The sequence below is a fragment of the Neolamprologus brichardi genome, chromosome 14 (assembly GCF_056152115.1).
Source record: "Neolamprologus brichardi isolate AB-2024 chromosome 14, ASM5615211v1, whole genome shotgun sequence".
Taxonomy (NCBI): Eukaryota; Metazoa; Chordata; class Actinopteri; order Cichliformes; family Cichlidae; genus Neolamprologus; species Neolamprologus brichardi.
The window spans coordinates 6,544,440-6,566,483 of record NC_142117.1 but is presented as its reverse complement, the minus strand read 5'-3'; the positions used below and the strand labels follow the sequence as shown (position 1 = coordinate 6,566,483).

Genomic DNA, 22,044 nt, shown 5'->3' with positions numbered 1-22,044 from the left:
GCTGCATATTAAAATCAATATAACTGTATATATATTCCACATTACTATAATACTACCAGCATCATGAGCTATCTTTGGTGAAATTATATCTGTGCAGAATGGACTATAATGTAGAATACACTATATTATGGCAGATGAAACATTGGAATATATCAGTATTTCACTGTATAGAGTTCACTTCAAAGTAGAACTATTGGCTTAATATCAGTATGTGCCCTTCTGACTGATATATGGGCATTTGCTGATGTTAGTGGCCAATACTTACACATTGTGTACTTCATATTTGTGTTGGCTAACTGTTCAAAAATAGTGTATCAAGGAGGTTGTTTTGTGTTTGTTTTTTTTATTTTTTATTAAGATTTCTTTGTTTTCCAGACAGAAGTGGAAATAAATATCTTCCTCCCCTCACCCTTAACCTGGCACGGTAGGTAGCTGCCTCTCTGTGATTTGCTTCTGCCAGATGTCTTTTCCTTCCTACCCACTGCCAAGTGCTTGCTCACAGAGGATTATGAGATCACTGAGGTTTTCCCTTTAATACAGTTGGGTCTTTAATTCATAACATAAAGCTTATTAAAGCAGGTATTGTTGCTAACTGGTTATATACAAAATAAATTGATTAGACTACATATCAAAAGAAGAAGTCAGCTATCAGCCAAACAGTCATTTTAAACACTGGTATAAATACCCAGTGGGTGCACTTAAATGCCTTCAAGTGAGATCAGCATCTGTTAAACGATGGTTGCTGATTATATATTCTTAAAAATTCAAATAAACTGTAAATAAATTATCTTGATTATGCATTTAAAGTTACATAAAAGTCATTCTTTGGGTGAAAAAAAAAGCATGGAGCAGTGACAACATTGAATGCTGTGTCCTAAATGCAAAATTATAATTTCAAACGAATATCATCATGTACACAAAAGGGGAACTGCTGAAGCAAAGTTGCACCGTGGCCTGAATGTAATCAATAATAGCTCAAATGCAGATGCTATGATGTCCTGATGACTCTTACCTTATGTCTTTTGTGTACTCTGGTCTGTGTGTGTGTCATTTCTTCCTGCACTGACAGAACACACATCCAACCAAAAATACAGTGAAGCTTGTAGAAGGCAGCACATATAACATGACACAGCAACAGCTGCTCTGTGTGGGCAGCCGTGAGAGTGCACACAGCACTATCAATGATAGGAAACGCAGTAGCATCAGTTCTTAATCACTGACAAAGGAAAACATGGACTGGCAGAGAGTGTGCACTGTTGCTCCTGAAGCCATTTTGTTGCTAGGTGGTGTGCTTTATCTTTTCTCTCTGTTTTGCCTCGTGTTGCTTCATTTGGATGTTTGAGCTTCACTGTAGGGATGTTAAACAGAGCTAATCATCATCCAGTATAGAAGTGCTAAATCTACTTATTACATTAGTTTCACACAGTGACATTCACGTCACTATGGCCTTTTGACTGAATGTCAAAAGGCCATAGTGAATGCGATTCAACAACCTAACTTAAGAAATTTGCCACATTAAACAAGGCAAAAAACACCACCTGACAACAAAATGGAGCTTCATCACCAGTCCTTCAGTTTACAGTGCTTTTGGCGCGAGCCTTCCTCTGCTCTTCCTCGTGTTGTGCCTCAGGTAAAAGTGCAGATGAGAGCAGTTCTTTTCCACTTGGTGGTACTGCCTGACTACCAATCAGTGTAACTTTTGCGACAAGTGGGCAAGCAAGTGATGTTGGAGACTTGCCTACGCAGGTGCTATAGTACATGCCATGCGCTAAGAGACAGAGCTGCAGTCAAGCTTTGCTGGTCCAGCAGCGGCCCTCCCCTCCGCTGAAACTGCTAGCTGACTGAGAGGTGCTCTTCTCAGCCCGTTCTCAAGTGTGACACGTTTGTGCGTTCGCTCCAGTGGTTCCCCCTCGGAGAAAGCTCAATTAAATAAAGACAGGATCTGCTGCATTCCCAGTGCTCACTTCTATTTCAGAGGCACTCAGCAGCCATCTGTAGTCCACTAGTCTAGTCTCCTTGATGGTGCTCATATTGCTTTCATAATTTCTGTGTATGCCCTCTCTCAGTGGGCCACTGCTGCTGTTCTATTTTCCAATTATTTTGCTGTATCAGTTAATCAATCAGAAAAAATTTATATTTTCAATTCACTCTCGTCAGCCAGCAGGTCATCAGCTGTTCACTTGGTTTTGGGCACCACCAGTATTTCGTCACCGTCTTGGATGCTGTAGGAGTGGAGAGCTCGCGTGTTGTACTTCATTTCCTCTGGACCGAAGGCACTGCCCTTGTCGATGTAGTAGAGCCTCATGCTGTTGGTAGACAGCTGGACCACTGTCGTGAGCTGCTTTTTCAGCTCAGCCACTGTCTGGTCCAAACGGATGCTCAGCTGGCACAAAGACAAACAATTTCTACGTTTGCGACTTTCAGAGTAACAGCAAGAGCACAGCAGGTTAAAGTTAGGAGCCATCTGTAGGCTGACAGCTATACTGTTAAAAGTGAACCAACCAGGTCATGAACTCAAGAAACTGCAGTTCATGCTGTTACGAACAGTGTCGGGAAGGTTACTTTTAAAATATATTCCACTACAGATTACAGAATACATGCCCCAAAATGTATTTTGTAACATATTCCGTTATGTTACTCAATGAGTGTAACGTATTCTGAATACTTTGGATTACTTAATATATTATCATGCTTTTTACAACTACATGAACTGCTGTGTGATTTATTACTTTTACTGAAGGATACTCTTCATACCAATACCAACTAGATTTTTAAATCTTAATATAAAATGAAAAACAGTAGAGTGGACATTAGGTAAGGCTGCACTTTTTGCAGCGATCTCGTATAGAAAACTATTCCGTGCATATATAAAACGGCTCCGAACCGTAGTAAAGGGACCTCTGGCTTGTAGCTGAAAACAAGTTTTACTTTGTTGTCTGGGTCAACTTTGCTAGCGAGAGACAGAGAGATGTGTTCAAAGGCTGCTCCAATGGAACTTATTGTTTTGGAGGAAAACACGAACACAGTACAGTCAAGCTTACTTACAACTGGGCTTGTCAGGCACTCTTTTTGGCTGCAGTGGTTATTATTATTTTTACATGCTTCCATCTCCCATTTCTGGTGGGTGACAACTATGCCTATTGCCTTCTTATTAAATAATTTTTGTGAATAATTTTTAAAAAATATTTCTTCATGTCATTTTGCGGGCCGCAAATAGTAGTGACACGGGCCGCGAGACTGACACACGGGCATTAGAGCCTCTTAATGCTGGCTTTGTTTAGGAAAAAAGAGAGAGCATAGCCTAATATATGAAACAGGAAAAGACCGCCGTGTAATCCATTTATTTCAACAAAGTAACTGTATTCTGAATACCACCCTTTTAAACGGTAACTGTAACGGAATACAGTTAGTCATATTTTGTATTTTAAATACGTAACAGCAGTACATGTATTCCATTACTCCCTAACACTGGTTACAAACCAGAACACAGATAGTATTATATTAATCAGCATGAACACAATGCTTTGACAATCTGCGCATAGACTAACTCTTTCATTTTTTTGTTTTAATAAAAGTAACTAAAAATCTACTTTTGACTGCTGCCTTATTCACAAGTGGCTAGCTCCACATATTTGATTTGCCAAATTTTTATGCCAGATGCTCATCCTGACACAACCCAAAGAGATTTGTGACATGAAGCAAAATAAACTAAAACAAATTGCACTAAAATGCTTTGCAGACCTGAAGGGAACTACAGAGGCAAGTAAAAATAAGCTAATTTGTATTTTTATAGAAATTTCACTACGATTGTGTCTAATATATGTGCAATCTTTTGAAAATTTAAGATTTGCAAATAAATGTAAAACTGTATTTTTTTAAGGTTTTGTTGTTTTGAGTTTTTGTGGGCTTGAACAAACATGTGCACTGATTACATCATTGATAAAGTATACCCAAGCAAAATAAATAATCTCCAGGGTCCTTCACAGCAAAGGTATTTTAAAATGTTAAACTGGTGCTGATTGAAATATTAAAATTGTTTTATAGTACTAGTTTTTAACACCGAGTTTTGTAAACTCTGTGTTAAGAGATTTCATCTACTTCTAAATGTCAAGTGCTTAGGCACTAAGGGCAAAGTACAAAGGCATAGTCATTTACTAAAGTGATTCACAGTGGTATGAGTAGTAGAGAAGGAAAAGAAAGCAACGGTTACATTTTATAATTTCGAAAAGGTATTTTTCATTCAAGGATTCTCCAGAACAGCAGATTATTAAATGCCACACTGACCTGTTCTACTTTTTCCTCACAGTGAACCTCCACCTGGGCACGGCAGCGAGGTCGGAGGTCAATCTCAGCAAGTGGTTCAAGCTTGCCATACTTGTTTACGAGGGAATGGTATCTGAGGAGGAGAGCAGGGTGTGTCGTCTGTTTTAACAGCACTTACTGTAGCACACATAAACCAACACTCATACCACTGCTCATACAGTGTAAACAAGGGTGTGGGTGTACCTATAAGGCAGCTCCTCTTCAGGGTAGTCTAAGTAATAACGGATGAAGAACCTCTCTGCGTCCTCTCTCTCACTGTCAGTCACAGCACTGCCATTTAGCAGTGATACTGAGGGAAGCCTGAAGAGGAGAGATGACATATTGTGCAGGTATCTGTTTATTGACCTTCTGCAGGTCAGAGTACAGCTCAGATCTGTGGATTATTCAAGCTCTCATCAATGTCCTCTACTTGCTGTGAAGGATGTCATTTCTCTCTAATGTCACAGACTTACTGCGCTATCATGAGGCTGCGTCGCTCTGCATTGGTGTAGGCCTGCAGTAAGGGAATGCCCTGCAGGCGCACCTCCTCCAGCCTGGGGAAGAAGTTCAGCTTCTCTATATCTTCCCACTGGTTTAGACCTGACAGTGCACGTGCGCGCACCAGCACACACACAAACACAAACACAAACACACACAGATGTCATGTTTCAAGCTTGCACACCAAAAAGTCTTTATAGGGATGGGGTGTGAAACTGCATATGTGATGAAAGTTGGACACTGTGCACTATTTTTATTTATTGAGGAAGCTGTGTGATAAATGCCATCAAGTGGAGTCAACTGAGTTGGGATCGGGGGTGTAACGTTAAAATTAAGCCAGCTCACCAGACCTCTACAGTCTGGCTCTGTAGTAGCTACTCATGTCCACTTAAGACAGACAACCTGAGCCTACCTTACTTACAAGACATTATATATACAGTATAATATAACAGATGCAATATAATATCACACAAATGATCCTCCATCATATTACACAATATACATATAACATTATATCACTCTATTTAAACATGATACTTCATGTTAGTTTTAAAATGGTCCTATTGTGCATTTCCCCATTTATATATCTACTATTACAATGATAGATATGCATATTTAACCTGGTCACAGTTTTAAATGGTGTGATCAGAGCATAAACAAATAGATCCTTTGAGCCAGAAGCTCAAGCTCAGACTGCTGTAGCCTAAGCTTTTGTGCAGCTGAACCTTCAGAGGTCATGTATTGCAGGAAATCTAGTTGTCAGGTTCTGATAAGGAAGAACCCTGTGCATGTTCATCTATGCTCTCCTTTTTTTCCTCTTCTTTTTACCCTCAACCCCAACAGGACCTGGTAGATGGCCGCTCCTGACTACAGAATCAGAATCAGAGAGACTTTATTTATCCCCAAGGGGCAATTAAGATACTGCATGACGTTAAAAATAAGGACAGGGCATAAACAGGCAATAAGAATGATATAAAAAAAAAAATACTTAAAATATACAGTATATACACAGTTTTAAAATTAAAGTGACTGAATAAGTGAATAAATAACTGTAAGTGACTAAAACTGAATAAAGTGTCTAAAAAAGAGTGTAGAGTAGTTTATGGGCGTAAGATATGGTCTTATTGGCTGGAGTTAAAAAGCAGAGTGGCTTTGGGGACAAAGGTGGCTCTCCTCCTCTCAGTCCTGCAGGAAGTGCAGCGGACGCGCAGCGCAGCAAGGAGCCATTGAAATGCGGGACGAAGAATGCGAGAGGGGTCATTAATAATTTTGGCTGCCTGTCTAAGGACCTGTTGGCTGAAAACCTGTGCAAGAGTTCTGACAGGCAGGCCAATGATTTTTGAGCACACTCATGCAGTGTGCTGCAGTCTGCTCCTGTTCGGAAGGCTGAGGGAGTGGAACCAGCAGGTAATGATGATGCCTTTCCAGGAATACATAGTTAAAAAGTCATCATGATGGGTGTGCTGACTCCAAAGGAGCTGTTTCCTAAGGAGGTATAGCCGTTGGTGGCACCTCCTGAGAATCTCCTCTGTGTTAGTAGAGAATTTCAAGAGGTTGTCAAAGATGGTTCCCAAGTATTTGTACTCCTCAACTACCTCCACTGGCTTCCCGTGGATGGTGGTGGTGACTGAAGCAGCCAGATCCCTCTGCCTACTGGAGAAGGTCACCACCATCTCTTTGGTTTTGCTCACGTTCAGTTCAAGTTTGGAGCTGTCACACCACTCTACAAAATCCTGAAGAGTGGGTCCGTGGTGTTGTGAGGGGCCTGACAGCAGTGACAGGAGAACTGTGTCATCAGCATATTTCACCAGGTGACAGTTGGGCTGTGTGGGTCTGCAGTCATCGGTGTAGATGATGAAGAGCAAGGGGGAGAGCACACAGCCCTGGGGGGAGCCAGTGGAGGTGGAACGGAGACCAGAAAAAGAGTTGTCTTTTGTTGACCAACAGGACTTTCTGAGTCCTTTCTGAGGACTTTCTGAGTCCTGTTGGTCAAAAAGTCCAATATCCACAGGATTAGCTGATCATCCAGGTGAAATCGGGAGGAAAGTTTAGTGGCCAGGATATGAGGCTGCAGAGTGTTGAACGCTGATGAAAAATCAGCAAACAGAAGTCTGGCGGAGGAGTCAGGGAGCTCCAGATGTTTGTGGATGGAGTCCAAGATGAAGATTTTTGCATCATCGATGCCTCTGCGTGCACGGTAAGCAAACTGAAGTAGGTCCATCAGGGGGTCAAGTTGCTCTTACAATGTGTTGTTTTATGATCTTCTCCATGGCCTTCATTACCAGGGAGGTGAGGGCCACAGGACGAAGATCATTCAGAGACTTTGGGTTGTTTCTTTTGGGGATGGGCATGACTGTGGAGTGTTTCCGCAGCTGGGGGACGGTGTGACTGTCAATTGAGTGTTGAAATAGAGTCCGGAACACACTTCCTAGTTCCCCTGCAAAGTGCCTCAGAACTTGATGGCTGATGTTGTCAGGGCCGGGTGAGCTCCTCTCCCTGGTCCTCCTGAGGGCTCTCACCACGTCCTCAGTCTTGAAGATGAGTGCAGAGCTGGCAGATTCGAGTGAGGATCTGCACTCCTCAAGCTGGGTGATATTGTCTGTTCAAACCTGGTGTAGAAAGCGTTGAGGTCATCAGGGAGGGAGGAGGGGTTGCTGCCCTCCACCTGGATGGTTATGAAGGTGGTGACCACAGTATTCACAGAGGCCATGGTTTTGAGGCCCTGCCTGGCTGAGCAGAGGTCCCCTGTGGTGATTTTTTTTACCCTGGTTCTGCCAAAGATCTATTCCTGTTAAAAGGGAATTTTTCCTCTCCACTGTCACCATGTGCTTGCTCATAGGAAATTGAATTAGTGCAGGGGTTTTCTCTCATTGCTGGGTTTTTACCTTACAATTAAAATCACCTTTAGGTGACTGTGATTGTGAACCAGTGCTATCTAAATAAAATTTAGAATAAACAAGCAATAAAAAAAGTACTATATATGCTGCCACTGCTGGTGTGCAGCAGCAGTGGCACTAGTAGGAGCAGGGGGGCTTTTTAAGTTTCTGTAGATAAGGAAAAAAAAAGTTAATGGAGTCTGATTAGAATAGTGACAGTGCACAAATTAATAATGCTAAACTAGATTTCTCCTAGAGCATGGGAAATATATACGTGTAGGTTTGTATATATTCTGAGTTTATGTTGAATAAGTGATGGTAAGTAATTTTTTTGATTCTTGGTACTCTCATGTGGTCTAGCTAACAATGCTAATTACCTTAGCACATATATGAGAATTTCCATTTTATTTCCATTATTTTCCATAATGTTATATAGTACCTGTGTGTCATGAACGTAGAAGTAATCCATTAAAAATACACAGGGGACCAGTTTGTGGAAGCCACAAACCCTATGAAACCCTTGGCCATCTCTCAGTGCGCTTCATGATGTAGTAACCTGAAATGGTTTTCACTTCACCAGTGTGCCTTGTTAGGGTTCATTTGTAGAATTTCTTGCCTTCTTAATGTGGATAGGACTATCAGTTGTGCTGTGCAGAAATTACAAGCTAATAGTACCTCAGATTAGAGCAGGGGTGGGCAACTCCAGGCCTCAAGGGCCGGCGCAGGTTTTAGATGGGTCCTTGATCCAACACAGCTGATTTAAATGGCTAAATTACCTCCTCAACATATCTTGAAGTTTTCCAGAGGCTTGGTAATGAAGTCATCATGTGATTCAGGTGTGTTGACCTAGGGTCATATCTAAAACCTGCAGGACACTGGCCCTCGAGGCTTGGAATTGCCCACCTCTGGATTAGAGCCTAGAAAATGCCACACAGTTCCAGTAGCAGACACATCTCTACATCAACTGTTCAGAGGAGACTGTGCGAATCTGGCTTTTATGGTCAAATAGCTGCTAAGAAAGCACTACTTAGGAAAATCAATGAGCAGAAGAGATTTATTTGGGCCAAGAAACAAAAGGAGTGAACATTAGACCAGTATAAATCAGTGATTTGGTCTGATGCATCTAAATTTGAGATCTTTGGTTCCACCATGCCTTTGTGTGACGCAGATAAGGTGAATGGATGGTCTCTACATACATGTCCCACCTTGAAGCATGTGATGAGGTAGAGATGTGATGGTGTGGGGATATTTTGCTGGTGACATTGTTGGGGATTTATTCAAAATTGAAGGCACACTGAAACCCCATGGCTACCACGGCATCCAGCAACGACATGCCATTCCATCCGGTTTGCATTTAGTTGGACCATCATTTATTTTTCAACAGGACAACGACCCCAAACACACCTTCAAGCTGTGTAACAGCTATTTGACCAAGACGGAGAGTGATGGTCGCATGTCTGTGAAGGTTCTCAGTCATCCAGGTCATCATAGTCTAAGAAGCTTGGAAAGAAAAGCGTCTGGACCTCTTTAGGTTTCTTGAAGACGTTTCACCTCTCATCTGAGAAGCTTCTTCAGTTCTAATTCAGTTCAATTTTATTTATATAGCGCCAAATCACAACAAGAGTTGCCTCAAGGCACTTTATATTGTACAGTAGATCCTACAGTAATAGATACAGAGAAAAACCCAACAATCATATGACCCCCTATGAGCAAGCACTCTGGCGACAGTGGGAAGGAAAAACTCCCTTTTAACAGGAAGAAACCTCCGGCAGAACCAGGCTCAGGGAGGGGCGGGGCCATCTGCTGCGGCCGGTTGGGGTGAGAGAAGGAAAACAGGATAAAGACATGCTGTGGAAGAGAGACAGCATGTATTTATGGAATGAGTTCTAAGAGCAATTGGTGGAGAGTCACAGATTTTAAGCCCTATGGGAGTATCCCCAAAAGAATCACAGAACCCCTATTGATCCTCTACTTAATCACACGAACCAAGGTGCAAAAACAGGTGTGGGTCATAATCAGCCAAGGTTTCCGGTGAACCCATTGTGAAAGCTAGCCCACCCTATCATGTGATTTACTGAGGTCACAAGGCGCCGGATGTGAGTGGGTGTTAAGGCGTCTGGAAAGGGATCTCAAAACTGGATTATTAGTAGCAGACAGTTGGTGTCAAAATCCACCTCCTCTGTTCAAAGATGGTCATTCACAGTGGACATAGCTTCTTTCACTCCTCTTTCAAACCATCTCTCTTCTCTGTCCAAAATGGGAACATTGGCATGCTTGAAAGAGTGACCTTTGTCCTTTGGATGCAGATGACTGAGTCTTGTCCCGTTGAGGTGGCTCTTCCGAGAGACAAGTTGCCTTCAACATAGAGTCCAGACGCTTTTCTTTCCGAGAAGATGCATCCAAACCTTTGACTGGTAGCGTAAAACAGACGTAGGCACCTGTCATATTGACAGATGAGGTAGAAGTGAACTGACAGCTATGCTCACTCCAGAGTTTTTGAGGTGACTAAGGAGTAAAAACATACCATGAAATATTTAATTGCCTTCTATCAGTTTTTCATTTCTGATTTACTGCCAAGTATTGATATTATTAAAATATGTAAAATATTGTGTGTATAAAAATGTTTATATAACATATAAGCTAACTTGCATCTGAATTCATATTGTTGATCCCTCCTTTTTCTCTCCATAAAAAAACAACAACAAAACCTCATGAGCCTTTTTATACTATGACACAAAGGAAGTTTTGGTTTTGCTGATGAAAAATCTGCTGCTTAAAATCCTGACAATCCTTGCTGCCTTGTTATTTCTTCTTTCAAGCCACTTCTAAAACACCCTAAATAATGGAAGCTGGACTTTTTGAATGCTACATTTTAAGAATTAAGGGATAAATATGAGCCATAATGGCTTGTTCCTTGCCTCAGGCGTAGGAGATATAACTAATGGATGGACTGCAGTCAATATAAGCATGTCTTTGTATACTGTTTTTGTTCTTTTTTTTCCTCTGAAAAGAACTCTAAAAATAGACTCAGGACTGATAATCTCCAAATAGAAACAATTCCTGAGATAAAAGCTGACACATGGATAAATCTGTTTTAATAAACTACAAAGCCTGTAGGATTCAGTGCTATGTTTTCTCATGCTAATTTTATCAGTTGTTACCCAACTGACTGCTGCACACTAAGCTATGAACAGGAACATTTCAGCATTCCCCTCTGAAATGACCCTATCATGGCTAACCACTCACCAAGTATAAATAGTCCCATGTCTAAAACTAACACACAGAACAAGCTGGGAATGAAATGCACTTACCTGAGTTGTGCAGGTTGATGCTGCGTAGTTTGGGGAAGAGCCTTTGCAGGATATCCTTGCTGTCCTGGATGGAGGACAAGTTGTTGTTTGCCATAACCAGAGTGTCCAGACAGGGGAACATGGAGCCAAACTTGCGGACCTCGGCCCAGTCCTTGAGGCAGTTGTCGGTGATGTGAAGAAGGCGCAGGGTGGAGCAGGCCACGCTGGAGGGACTCACACTGCTGTACTCATTATGGCACAGAAACAACTCCTCCAGCCTGCACAACAACAAGGAGAGAGCATTCAGTCACAACCTTTTCAATAAAGACCTACATAAAGCCCTGCTCTACTCCAGAATTTCACAGATTACTACATGGCATAACTTAGTTGTCTATACTGTGCTAAACTACACTACAGTGGAATTGATTATACTGTACTATAGTATGTTGTACTATAGTGTGCAATATATATTCACTGGCTACTTCATTAGGTACACCTGTTCAACTCCTTGTTAGGACAATACTAATCAGCCAATCATATTGCAGCAACTCATTGCAGTTAGGCATGTAGACATGGTCGGTATGGTGACGATTCACTTTGATTGTGCCATGGTTCTCAATACCACATGAGCTAGTCTGAGTATTTCAGAAACTGGTGATCTAATGGGATTTTCCTGCACAACTATCTCAGAGAATGGTCTGAAAAAGAGAAAATATCCAGAGAGCTGCAGTTCTCTGTGAAATAATTGTCACTTATTACAACCAAGGTATGTAGAAGAGCATCTCTTGAAGCAGAAGGCTGCAATTTGCACAGGCTCACCAAAATTAGACAACACAAAATTGGGAAAACATTGCCTGCTCTGAAGAGCCTTGATTTCTGCTGCAGCATTTGGATATTGATGGCTTCTGATGGCTGACTCCAGGAGGATAACATTCAATGTCACAAAGCTCACATCATCTCAAACTGGTTTCTAGAATATGAAAGTAAGTTTACTGTACTCATACCGCCTCTACAGTTACCAAATCTTAATCTAAGAAAGCACCTTTGGAATGTGGTGGAATGGGAGATTCCCTGTGCAGCCAATGAATCTCAATCCGTGCTGAATTCAAACCATGAAGGTGAGAGCAAATGTGGCTACAATCCAGAACTATCAGGGTGTACCTAATAAAGTGTCTTTTGATTGTATACTGTCTATGATGTACCATGTTGTCTACTAGTCATGGTCCTGGATTGTTTGAGCTAGTGTTTGAGTTTTTGAATTCTGGTTCCATCCATCCATCCATTCGCTTCCGCTTATCCTTTTCAGGGTCGCGGGGGGCACTGGAGCCTATCCCAGCTGTCATAGGGCAAGAGGCGGGGTACACCCTGGACAGGTTGCCAGTCTGTCGCAGGGCCAACACACAGGGACAGACAACCATTCGCACTCACATTCACTCGCACATTCACACCTAATGGCAATTTGGATTTTCCAATTAACCTATCCCCACAAGCTGCATGTCTTTGGACGGTGGGAGGAAGCCGGAGTACCCGGAGAGAACCCACGCAAACACGGGGAGAACATGCAAACTCCACACAGAAAGACCCCGGCCTGATGGTGGAATTGAACTCAGGACCTTCTTGCTGTGCGGCAACAGTGCTAACCACTGTGCCACCGTGCTGAATTCTGGTTCCTTTCATCTTAATTATGTGCTTCATTTATTTTTCATCAGCATATTTAGTTTTGTTCCTAGACCCTGGTTGCTTCAGAGTTTAGTTCTCTCTCAGTGTTCCTCTTGGCTCAAGTCTCCCATATTTCAAGTTCATGTCTGTGTTTTCCCCATGTAGCTATCTCACTTCCTACTTTGTTTTAATAGTTAGTTGCTCCTTGTACCTTACTTTTAGTTTCTCTTCCTTTGTCTTGCCTTCTGTCTCATCATGTCCTTTCAGCCTCGTTGTCCACAGCTGTCTCCAAACCCCCAATTCTCCTTCTGTTTATATAGATTTTACTGTCCTCTCATTAACCCTCTCCAGAGTGTCTGGTCAGCTCACCCCAGTGTTTTCCCAGGCTTTATATTTCAGTTGTTACAGTTTTCAGTTCCCTTTTTGAAAAAGTGTGAATGAACAGCTTGCCCTGTGTTGAATTCTGTCCATCTGAGATTCTGCATATTGTTCCTCATCTACACAAATTAATACTATACTGCACTTCAAATGTTGTTTATCATATGATACTACCTGCACAAAACTATGTATTCATTGTACCTGGAAATTTTCTATTCTTCCTTTATCACCTTTTACATTCCTACACAAAGAAAATAAAACTCAAAAAAGCTTATCTTATATTGAATCTTAGTTATGCATTGGTTATCTAGTGCACTATTTGGAGGCAAAGATGAGAAAAAAAATTTATTTAGTTTTTTATTTTATGTCTTTTAGTTCTTTTATTGATATGCTCACACTTGCTGATGATCAAAAAATATATATGCATTTGATTAACAGCACATAGCATACTTACCCTCTTAATTCCAAGGCTGTACTTTCTTCTATCTTGAAATAAACTAAAACATGGAAGCACGGCTCATGGAGTAAGTAAGAAAATATGTTTGTTATCATTTGGTTAAAGTGCCATCATCAAATGCATTCAGTGATTTATCAGTGTTAGTTATGGATAAGGAAGGTGTTGTGCTAGTCATAGTGAGATGAAGTGAAATAAAGCAATGCTGTGTGTGCTTGGAGTTACACCCAGCTTAGGGTAGCTGTTCTTCTTACTCTGGTATTTCTCGAGTGAGCAGCAGCACAGTGTCCCAGGACACCTGAGTGTTGTTGAGGACAAGGCGTCGCACGCTGGAGAAGGCTTCAGCCCACCGTGGCTCAAGGGTCATTCTTGCCAGCGGGTTTGAGCTCAGGTTGAGGAATTCCAGGTTGGGGATGTTAGAAACAATTTTACTAATCTGAAAAAGGACAGTAGCATCTTTCTTAAATACACTTGGTGCTGTCGTCAACAGTATCACCACAGGTTAAAGCCTTAAAAGAGAAAAGTGATTTCCTAAAACAAAAAATGTTACTGTCAGAAACCCAGGGACTGCACCTCATGCCAATCCTGCAGCTTGTTGTGAGACAGGTCCAGCTCCATGACATGAGCACAGAAGGCAGCAATCTCAGCCTGGTCCCCTGACCTGCTGATCCCACAGCTATTCAAAACCAGCACACTGGGAAGGTTCAGACGGTCTAAGAGGAAGGATTGAATTATTAAGAATTAATCAAACAGAAAAGTGTATGCTGATGCTCCAAACAAAAGAACGTGAAATTTTAAACATTTCCCAAAATAACCTCTAAGTATTGTGTTGTATCCTTGGATCATGTCCTTTCAGTTGTGGGTCGAGTTCAACCACACACAGTTTACCTTCTAGAGGGACTGAGAACCTTCACAGACATATTCTAGAGGGAAAAAAACCCATTACTAGATAAAGATTTTATTTTGTTTCAAAACCAACAAACTTTATAAGCAGCTTTTATCAGCTCTGGTGACTATATACGTGCAGTTTTTATGTCCTGTAACCACTGACATTTTTCGTATTTTACGGAGTTTCAAAATAAAGGTCCAAACAAAGTGCCTTGTGGCTGCTGAATGTGAAGGCTTGCTTCAAGAAGGACTTTGGCTAGATTTATTCATGTTACATGATTATTTTAAAACTAGATGTCTAGTTAGGTGCTTGAATATTTTGTACAGTGAAAAATGCCTCGCTGTGGTAGTGAGTGCCACAATCCCAAAGTTTATTATGCTCACTGACATTTCTTTGTTTATTAGTGAATCATTACCCTTATTTCACTTCATATGCTGAATTATTATTGTTTCTATTAAAATCATCAAATATCAGTCATTCTCCGGGAAAAAGTGAAAATCTTCCAGAGAATCCTTCTGTAAACAGAAAAAGCTGTCCCACAGCTCTCCTTTGGATTTCTTGCTTTAGCTGGTGTGTAAATGGAGAAGCTCTAAGGATAAGCCAGGTACCACAGAAATTCAATTTCAGGATCCCAGGAAAGTCCACAGTTAAGAAATATTCAAAAGGCCTGAGTCAGATGTTTGGATTTCCTGAGATCCCACACTTCAGATCAAGAGCCAATCTACAGGGCTAGAAAATGCAGCTAACCCAAAGTGCATAAAATCATAGTTAATGTTAACCGATGCTGGCTCCAAGAGCAACTCAATCCCAACACACTGCCAGATTCAAATGTACAACAAAAACACAATTAAAACTTTTGCATGAGTATTAATAAGTGAAATTCTAATATTTCACTGTTACTTTCCCTAATCGCCTGGATGCTAATCTGATAATTAGCACTAATTAGCAGATCTCTGCCTGTGTGTAGTGTATGTACAGTTTATAGTCGCAACTTGCTAATCAAACTTGTAATATAATAACAAATATAAGCAGATAACCTCACTACCTCTTCTCATCCAAAAATGCTAACTTCCAGCTTAAATGTGGAGTCACATTGCCTGCATCTATCTTTTATATATAGTTTGTAGCTCAGACATCGCCAAAATTCTTCTGAAGGCGTTATCAGAGTTTCTAGCTAAATTAACATGAAAACATAAAGGAAACGAGATGACAGCATTTTTAATACTAGGTCTATGAGTTCACTGTCGTGGTGATGACACTGAATAAAGTGCTCGTTATCACTTGGAGGTGCTAAGATGTGACAAAGAGACCCGTTAGCCTTTTCAGTTGCCCAATAGTTCTCCTTGGCTTACCTTTCATAGGGGAACCTTGAGGACCTCCAGTGGACACCACTACCACCCCCATACCAGGCCCTCTGCGGTATGGGAAGTTCTCTGGGCTATACTTTTCACTGATCACCTCGACAAAGGTACGGCCATCCTTATCCTCTGGTGGCTCCATAGCTCCTTCCTGGTGCGCAGCCTCCCCTTCAGCTGCCCCACAAACAAAGCAAACACTCCCAGCAATTAGCTGCAAGCATATGCATATTTTAACCAGCCAATGCTACAACACACACTTATTTTTATTCACTGATTCATATGCAAGTATTTCTGAATAACCACTACATCAGTTGACCTATAAAACATGACACATGCACAAAGCAACATACTGAAGTCTTCTTGTTTTGGTGCTGAATTTACAGGCACACAAAAATGAGGCAAAATTCTGATATTCCAGGAACTGAAATCAGAAAATCTTTTACATGGGTGTCATAAAAAAATTAATTACTCATCAAAAAATAAATAAATAAATCTATTAACTAGATAATTATTGCAGCTCTGGTCCAGACTGGCTTATACAATAAATTCCATGGATTTTTAGAAGGTGACTGGAAGCTGGACTTAAAGCTTAGTAATAGTGTGAAAAAGCTTTAATAATCCAAACAAGCTATCATAACTAACAGAAATCAAAAGATGCAGCTGCCTAGATTCATAATAATGTAATGTAACAATGTACACTGCAGCCACAGCGTTATCTCTACTGAAATGAAAACCTAAAACAGATCTTGGGTAATGTTACCATAAAAATCCACATAAACTGAAGAAAAAGTAAAAATTAAATTGGTGGTAATATGGTAATTCACTCATACACACTCAGACATCTGAAACCCCTTTTTTAAATATTACATTTATACAAACTACCTATACAGCAAAGCAATCACTGTGAGAAATGCACAATTCAATTCAATCAAAACACAGCGCCAAATCACAACAACAGTCGCCTCAAGGTCCTTTCTATTGTAAGGTAGACCCTTCACTAATACAGACAGAGAAAAACCCAACAATCATATGACCCCCTTTGAGCAAGCACTTTGGCGACAGAAAAACTCCCTTTTAACAGGAAGAAACCTCTGGCCGAACCAGGCTCAGGGAGGGGCGGCCATCTGCTGCGACTGGCTGGGGAGAGAGAAGGAAGGCAGGATAAAAGACATGATGGGGAAGAGAGCCAGAGATTAATTCAATAGCTGACAACACCAGACTGAAGGTATTCAGTTATATTCAAGGAGCTTATATTTGAACTTAGTGCGCTGCACTTAGGTGGCAAGAAAACCAGCAAAGCCATCCGAAAGACACAACCAGAATAAACCAAAACACACAGAGCCAGAACATGAAGGAGCAGTTAGAAACAGGAGGGAGATTAAATTAGCAGATGAAGACAGCAGAATTCATAAATAAGGTGCGCTGGATTATAAGGGGCACTGTCGATTTTTCAGAAAATCAAAGGATTTTAAGAGCGACTTATTTTCTGAAAAACACGGTAATAAGAAGTTCCACATCACTGAAGTTGCACAATTTTTACAAACCAATTCTGATTCATGTCTTTCATTCAATGATCCGCTTTCGCCCTTCTCATTCTCCGTTGCCACCATGCTTTTTCTGCCATGTGTGTATGAAAACAACGGCACTGCGGATGAATGTTTTACCCATATTCTATCACAATATTTCATTTTCTTATCATTCCCTAACATCATACCGGTATTACCGTGAACGGTATGATATGGCCCAGTCCTAAAATACACAATAAAAGACTGAGACATACACAAAGAACAAAAATACAAAAGAAAAGAAAAATCTAATTAACAACAGAGAACAAAACCAGTAACTGCAGAAAAGCAGAAAATGCCTACAGTCACATGATGTAAATGAAAGAACAATTGCCATTTTTAATTTTTGCTAACCAGATTACCTCTGCAATCGCCTTGCAACTGAAGGTGGTTGCCCAGAGTTTTCAGGTTTTAAATGCTTGTGTAAAAAAGACCCAAACACCAGCTTTTCGTTGATTCGTTGAGTTACCTGTAATGTTTTTGCTTGTGTCACTGAGCAATTAATACAACAGTTAAAGATTAGACAAGAACTTTGACAGTTTGTTGGCTAATTTTCTCTCAACTAATTGTTTTAACTAACAGATATCAGATGTGATCAAATCATTAACCAAGCAATTACCATATCATATCTATAGCCACAGATTTATTAGTGGAGTGCAATGGATTCAAGCTCCAGACACAATAGAAGCTCAGCTGTCTTCTTGCTCTTGACTGACAAACACCAGTCCAATAACATCCTATCGAGAAATTCCACAAGCAGTTCTGCCACTCAGTGAAACTTCCTCACATCACATTTCAGCTATTTATGTGCAATTTTACTAGAACCACAACATAATCACGTTGAACATGACAGGCTCACAACTGTTTACATCTCCTTAATGACACAAATGTATCCAGGCGGACAAACATCTACATTTCTTGATAAAAGAGTTACAAAATGACAATTAGATGACAGGACACAAGCAGGTTTCCTCCTCTCTTTATCAGCAGAGCACAGAGACATTGACCTGTTTAAATGTCCTTAGATTTACCCAAAAAAGAGGAACAAGAAGGCAGTCTATTTCTGCTGAACTTTTTAAAATTAGAAAAAAGACTGTTTCTGCTGAACGTTTAAAATTAGAAAAAGAAAAAGTAAAGAAGTGCTTTCTTGATCTCACTCAGCACTCAAGGCTTGGTGGGCAGAGCCTCACTGTGGAATCTGCTGCAGGGAAGCATAAATTATGTAGTGGATTAGACAAAATAAAAAAATAAAAGGCTACTGTTACAATATCTTATTTGTCAAAAATGGGCTGTAGTAAATTGCAGTAAAGGATGAAATAAATTTGTTACTGTCCAGATAATAAATCAAGACATTTGTTACAATGGTGTGGTTTGTTTTTACTGACCTAAGACAAATAAATACCACAGCAGATGTGTGTTTGAACCAGTGACCTGATTAGAGGAATTCAGAACCATACCTGAATTGTTAAAACAGACAGCGTCTTACCTTAAGCGATGTCTGCCTTAATCTGACCACGATTGCTGCTCGCCGTCTTCTTTTGCTTTTGTACAGATGGCCTGTCAAAGAAACCAAGTAAAGCTTTATTCATTTTCAGTCCACTATATTATTCCATTTCCATACTGAAACTATGACAGGCACTGTGACTTAATCAGCAGGTCTTACTGCAGGCTGGTGGGGCTGACGGATGTCTGCAAAAAAATGCGGGTTCCTCTTTGGTCAGCGGGTGGGATTTGTTTTAGACTATCCAGAACAGGAAGGACTGGTAGGTCATTCACTACATAGAGAGCAAACAAGGCCAAAGGTCAATTTCTGCCTCGTCAGGCAGTATCAATAAAAGAGAAAGAGACGGGAGAACAGAAGCACTCCCAACCAGTACCACTAGATGTGAGTAGTGGTAGAAGCTGAGGTCTCTTTAATGTACTTGTACTTTGTAAAAAATATTTCTATATTAACCTGCTTTCTACTTGTACTTTACTGTATTCTGGGTGCAAATATTGTTCTTTGGAGGCCACACCATTTGTTTTGTACCATCATCATTTTATTCCTGAACTCAATAAATAATTGGGGTAAAAGTCATAAATCTAAATATTTGCGATCTAAATAAATATTAATATTAATATTTGAGTATTTTTCTAATATGGCTTTCAGCACATTTCTAAGCAAAGTCTTTTGTTTTTGTTCTTGGTTCCATCTCTGTCCATCCATTAAAAAAAGCCATTGTGTGTGACTGAACGTGAAGCTATTGAACGTGAAGCTATTGAACGTGAAGTTATTGAATATTCGGCGTAAACACTTTTGACAAAGCATTAATATTTACAGCGATCCAGACTTATTACAATCAATTTTCAATTCTCAAAACATACATAACAACACTAAAAGTTGCTTCTTTAATATGGTATCATCTTATCTTCTTCAGATGGATTTAAGCCGATGTAATGAATGCGGATTATTGATTGGGAAAATGTGTTATATTAATCTTATTACACTACAAATAGGCCGAAAAGGCACTTACACTGCGAAATTGAGAGATATTCGAATAGAATTTGGCCTGTCCACCAATGCGTAAAGCTAGCCCAGTACAGAACACAACAACATCCCTTTCCATTCTAGCACAAACTCAAAGAAATCAGCGAAACAGCTGCTGAACAACGAGCGCGAACTGTGTGCTGCTGACAGCCTGGAAGCAGACAGTGTCCAGTCCGGGCTCAACATCGCAGTGACCCCCAGCAGCAGCTCGGTGGAGCCGGACATGGACCACAGAAGGCAGCGACACAAACACACTCTGAACAATCGCCTGCACAGTGACAGCCTCCTCACACACCGAGCCAGGACCGCATAACTCACAATCTCCTGATTCTGCCTACCTTTAACGTCTACTTTGAAATCCCCCTTGTTGATGAAAACAAACCAGCTGTCAGTTTGCTCTCCCCTAACTACCGGAAGTGACGTGCTCGATAGCTGAAAATACGTTTCCCCCCTGTTTAATCCAATAATTTTGGGGGGTGATAAAAATATTTGCTTGACATCATTTGTATTTTTGAACGTTTTTTTCCGGGATGGGATTAAATGAAAAAAAAAAAAAATACATAAAAAATAAAACCGGAGGAAGCCAGTGTAGTATCTATGATGTCACTGAGTTTTTACCAATGACTGTATTGGTTTTTACTGCTGCTGCTGCTGATTGGTGGTGTCTTGTTTCTCGTGCAGATGATCTTCGGCAGATGCTGTCTTTTCCTATGATGTTACTATGATGGCAGACATGTTGTCACAGCAGGTGTAACTTAAATGGTGGCTACATTTAGCTCAGCTGAGCAGAGTTTCATGAAATAAGAAACCCATGTCAAACAGCAAAGTTCACTGATACTGTCTGAATGGGACAAGCAATAAATGTGATTATGAATGTGACTTTGGACCACCACTGAATGCTTTCTTGTATCCCTGCCACACACACAGTGTTGTGATCTCACTCAACTGCATTTTGTGCACACACAGATACATGGTTCAGTTTGTGGGAGGCAAAAAGAAAAAGCAAGGCTAGGTCGGCTTTTTTTAAACCACTACTTTTAGAGTTTATGGAGGCTGTTGCTTGTTAACTAATGTTAAGAAAATGTTACTGAATTTCCTGATTGAAACTGTTATACTGAACGCGACTGACAGAAATCATCATAGCATGACATGTTTCAAAAGTAAATAAAGAAATCTTGCTGGGACATGTGAGCTATTATTAATTGAAATATATTTTATTTTATTTTATTTATCAGTAGCTATCTCCCCAGTCAAAAGAAATAAAAGCACCTGGATATCAGAACAATTTCGACTCTCACATCTGGAACCAGGCAAACACAAAAAAGCACAGAAGAGTGAGGCGTGTCTACATGTCTACATGTCAAAATCTGAGAGCCTCAGTCACTGAGTATATGAGTACCTGATGCCTAATTTTTCTAATTTGCTTTTCATAAGTACAGATATTTGCATCATGAAATGGTGCAGGAAATGTACAAACTGGGGCATAAAAATGATCATAATGCAGGGAAACTAATGATCACTTTTTCCACCTTCTTCTCTGTACAATTAAACACGTTTATGATTGCAAACAGATATGTAGTTCGATGCAGCCTCACACAGGGCAGTTACATCTTCTAGCCTTTGTTTATGAAGGCAGAAGGTCTTTGCAAATTAAGAATCTCTGAAATCCTTAAAATCCTTAGAACTCACTGAATTTCCAAAGGTTTTGAAGTACTTTGTTTGGTGTTAATTTCTGATAACATTTTATGATTTCCTAAAAACCCCATCTGACTGCTTGTTGGCCCTCATCTAAAAAAAACATTACATTAAAAAACAAATCATTTTCTAAAAAGTGTAGTGCAGTTTCTTTTTTTCTTTTTTTAAAAGACTGAGCAAGTTTGGCTGCTTAGCATTTATTCATATTTAAGGTTCTACAAGAGAGAAAAGTATTCTAGTTCACACTGCATTTAGTTTCTCTACAAAATGATGGAAGACTGTCTCCTTCAGCTCTGAAATAAGTCCAAAATATCTTTGGTCCATTGATAAAAAGAATTAACAAAACTATACAAAATCATATTCACAGTGTTACTAACATAAAAGTAAAGCAGGGTGATAGAAAAAAAAAAACTCACTAAAATTGGGCTCATAATGAACAAGAATGTCTTATACATACTTGATACACTATGTTATATAAAAGTATAAAAGCTGGAATCTGCATAATAGATAAATATAAGGGAACCACCTACAGAAGGTAAACCCCTGTATTGAC

The 22,044-nt window shown here is 40.3% G+C and overlaps 1 protein-coding gene across 2 annotated transcripts; it reads right to left on the bottom strand.

Moving 5' to 3' along the window:
- Nucleotides 1–144: 144 nt before the first annotated feature.
- Nucleotides 145–20,212, bottom strand: LOC148098763 (tubulin-specific chaperone cofactor E-like protein). 2 transcript variants are annotated; one of them, XM_087850700.1, is made up of 11 exons: nt 20,135–20,212; nt 18,933–19,044; nt 18,756–18,826; nt 15,699–15,878; nt 14,031–14,170; nt 13,712–13,893; nt 10,988–11,244; nt 4,776–4,902; nt 4,507–4,623; nt 4,285–4,396; nt 145–2,383 (listed from the first exon to the last, which is right to left on the bottom strand). In XM_087850700.1, exons 4-11 carry the CDS (start codon nt 15,844–15,846, stop codon nt 2,177–2,179), a joined length of 1,290 nt encoding a protein of 429 aa, XP_087706826.1. In that variant the 5' UTR covers nt 15,847–15,878; nt 18,756–18,826; nt 18,933–19,044; nt 20,135–20,212; the 3' UTR covers nt 145–2,176. The 2 variants fall into 2 exon arrangements, with proteins under 2 accessions (XP_087706826.1, XP_087706827.1); XM_087850701.1 differs by lacking the exon at nt 18,933–19,044 and having other exon boundaries at nt 20,135–20,198.
- Between the last annotated feature and the right edge of the window lie 1,832 nt (nt 20,213–22,044).

Excerpts from the sequence above, each read along its gene's own strand:
- LOC148098763 (XM_087850700.1), bottom strand. The coding sequence starts at position 15,846 with ATGGAGCCACCAGAGGATAAGGATGGCCGTACCTTTGTCGAGGTGATC. Across the intron at positions 4,903-10,987 it reads CATCAACCTGCACAACTCAG|GTCTAAACCAGTGGGAAGAT; the intron begins GTAAGTGCATTT and ends GTGCACTGTCAG. Across the intron at positions 2,384-4,284 it reads GTGAGGAAAAAGTAGAACAG|CTGAGCATCCGTTTGGACCA; the intron begins GTCAGTGTGGCA and ends TCTTTGTGCCAG.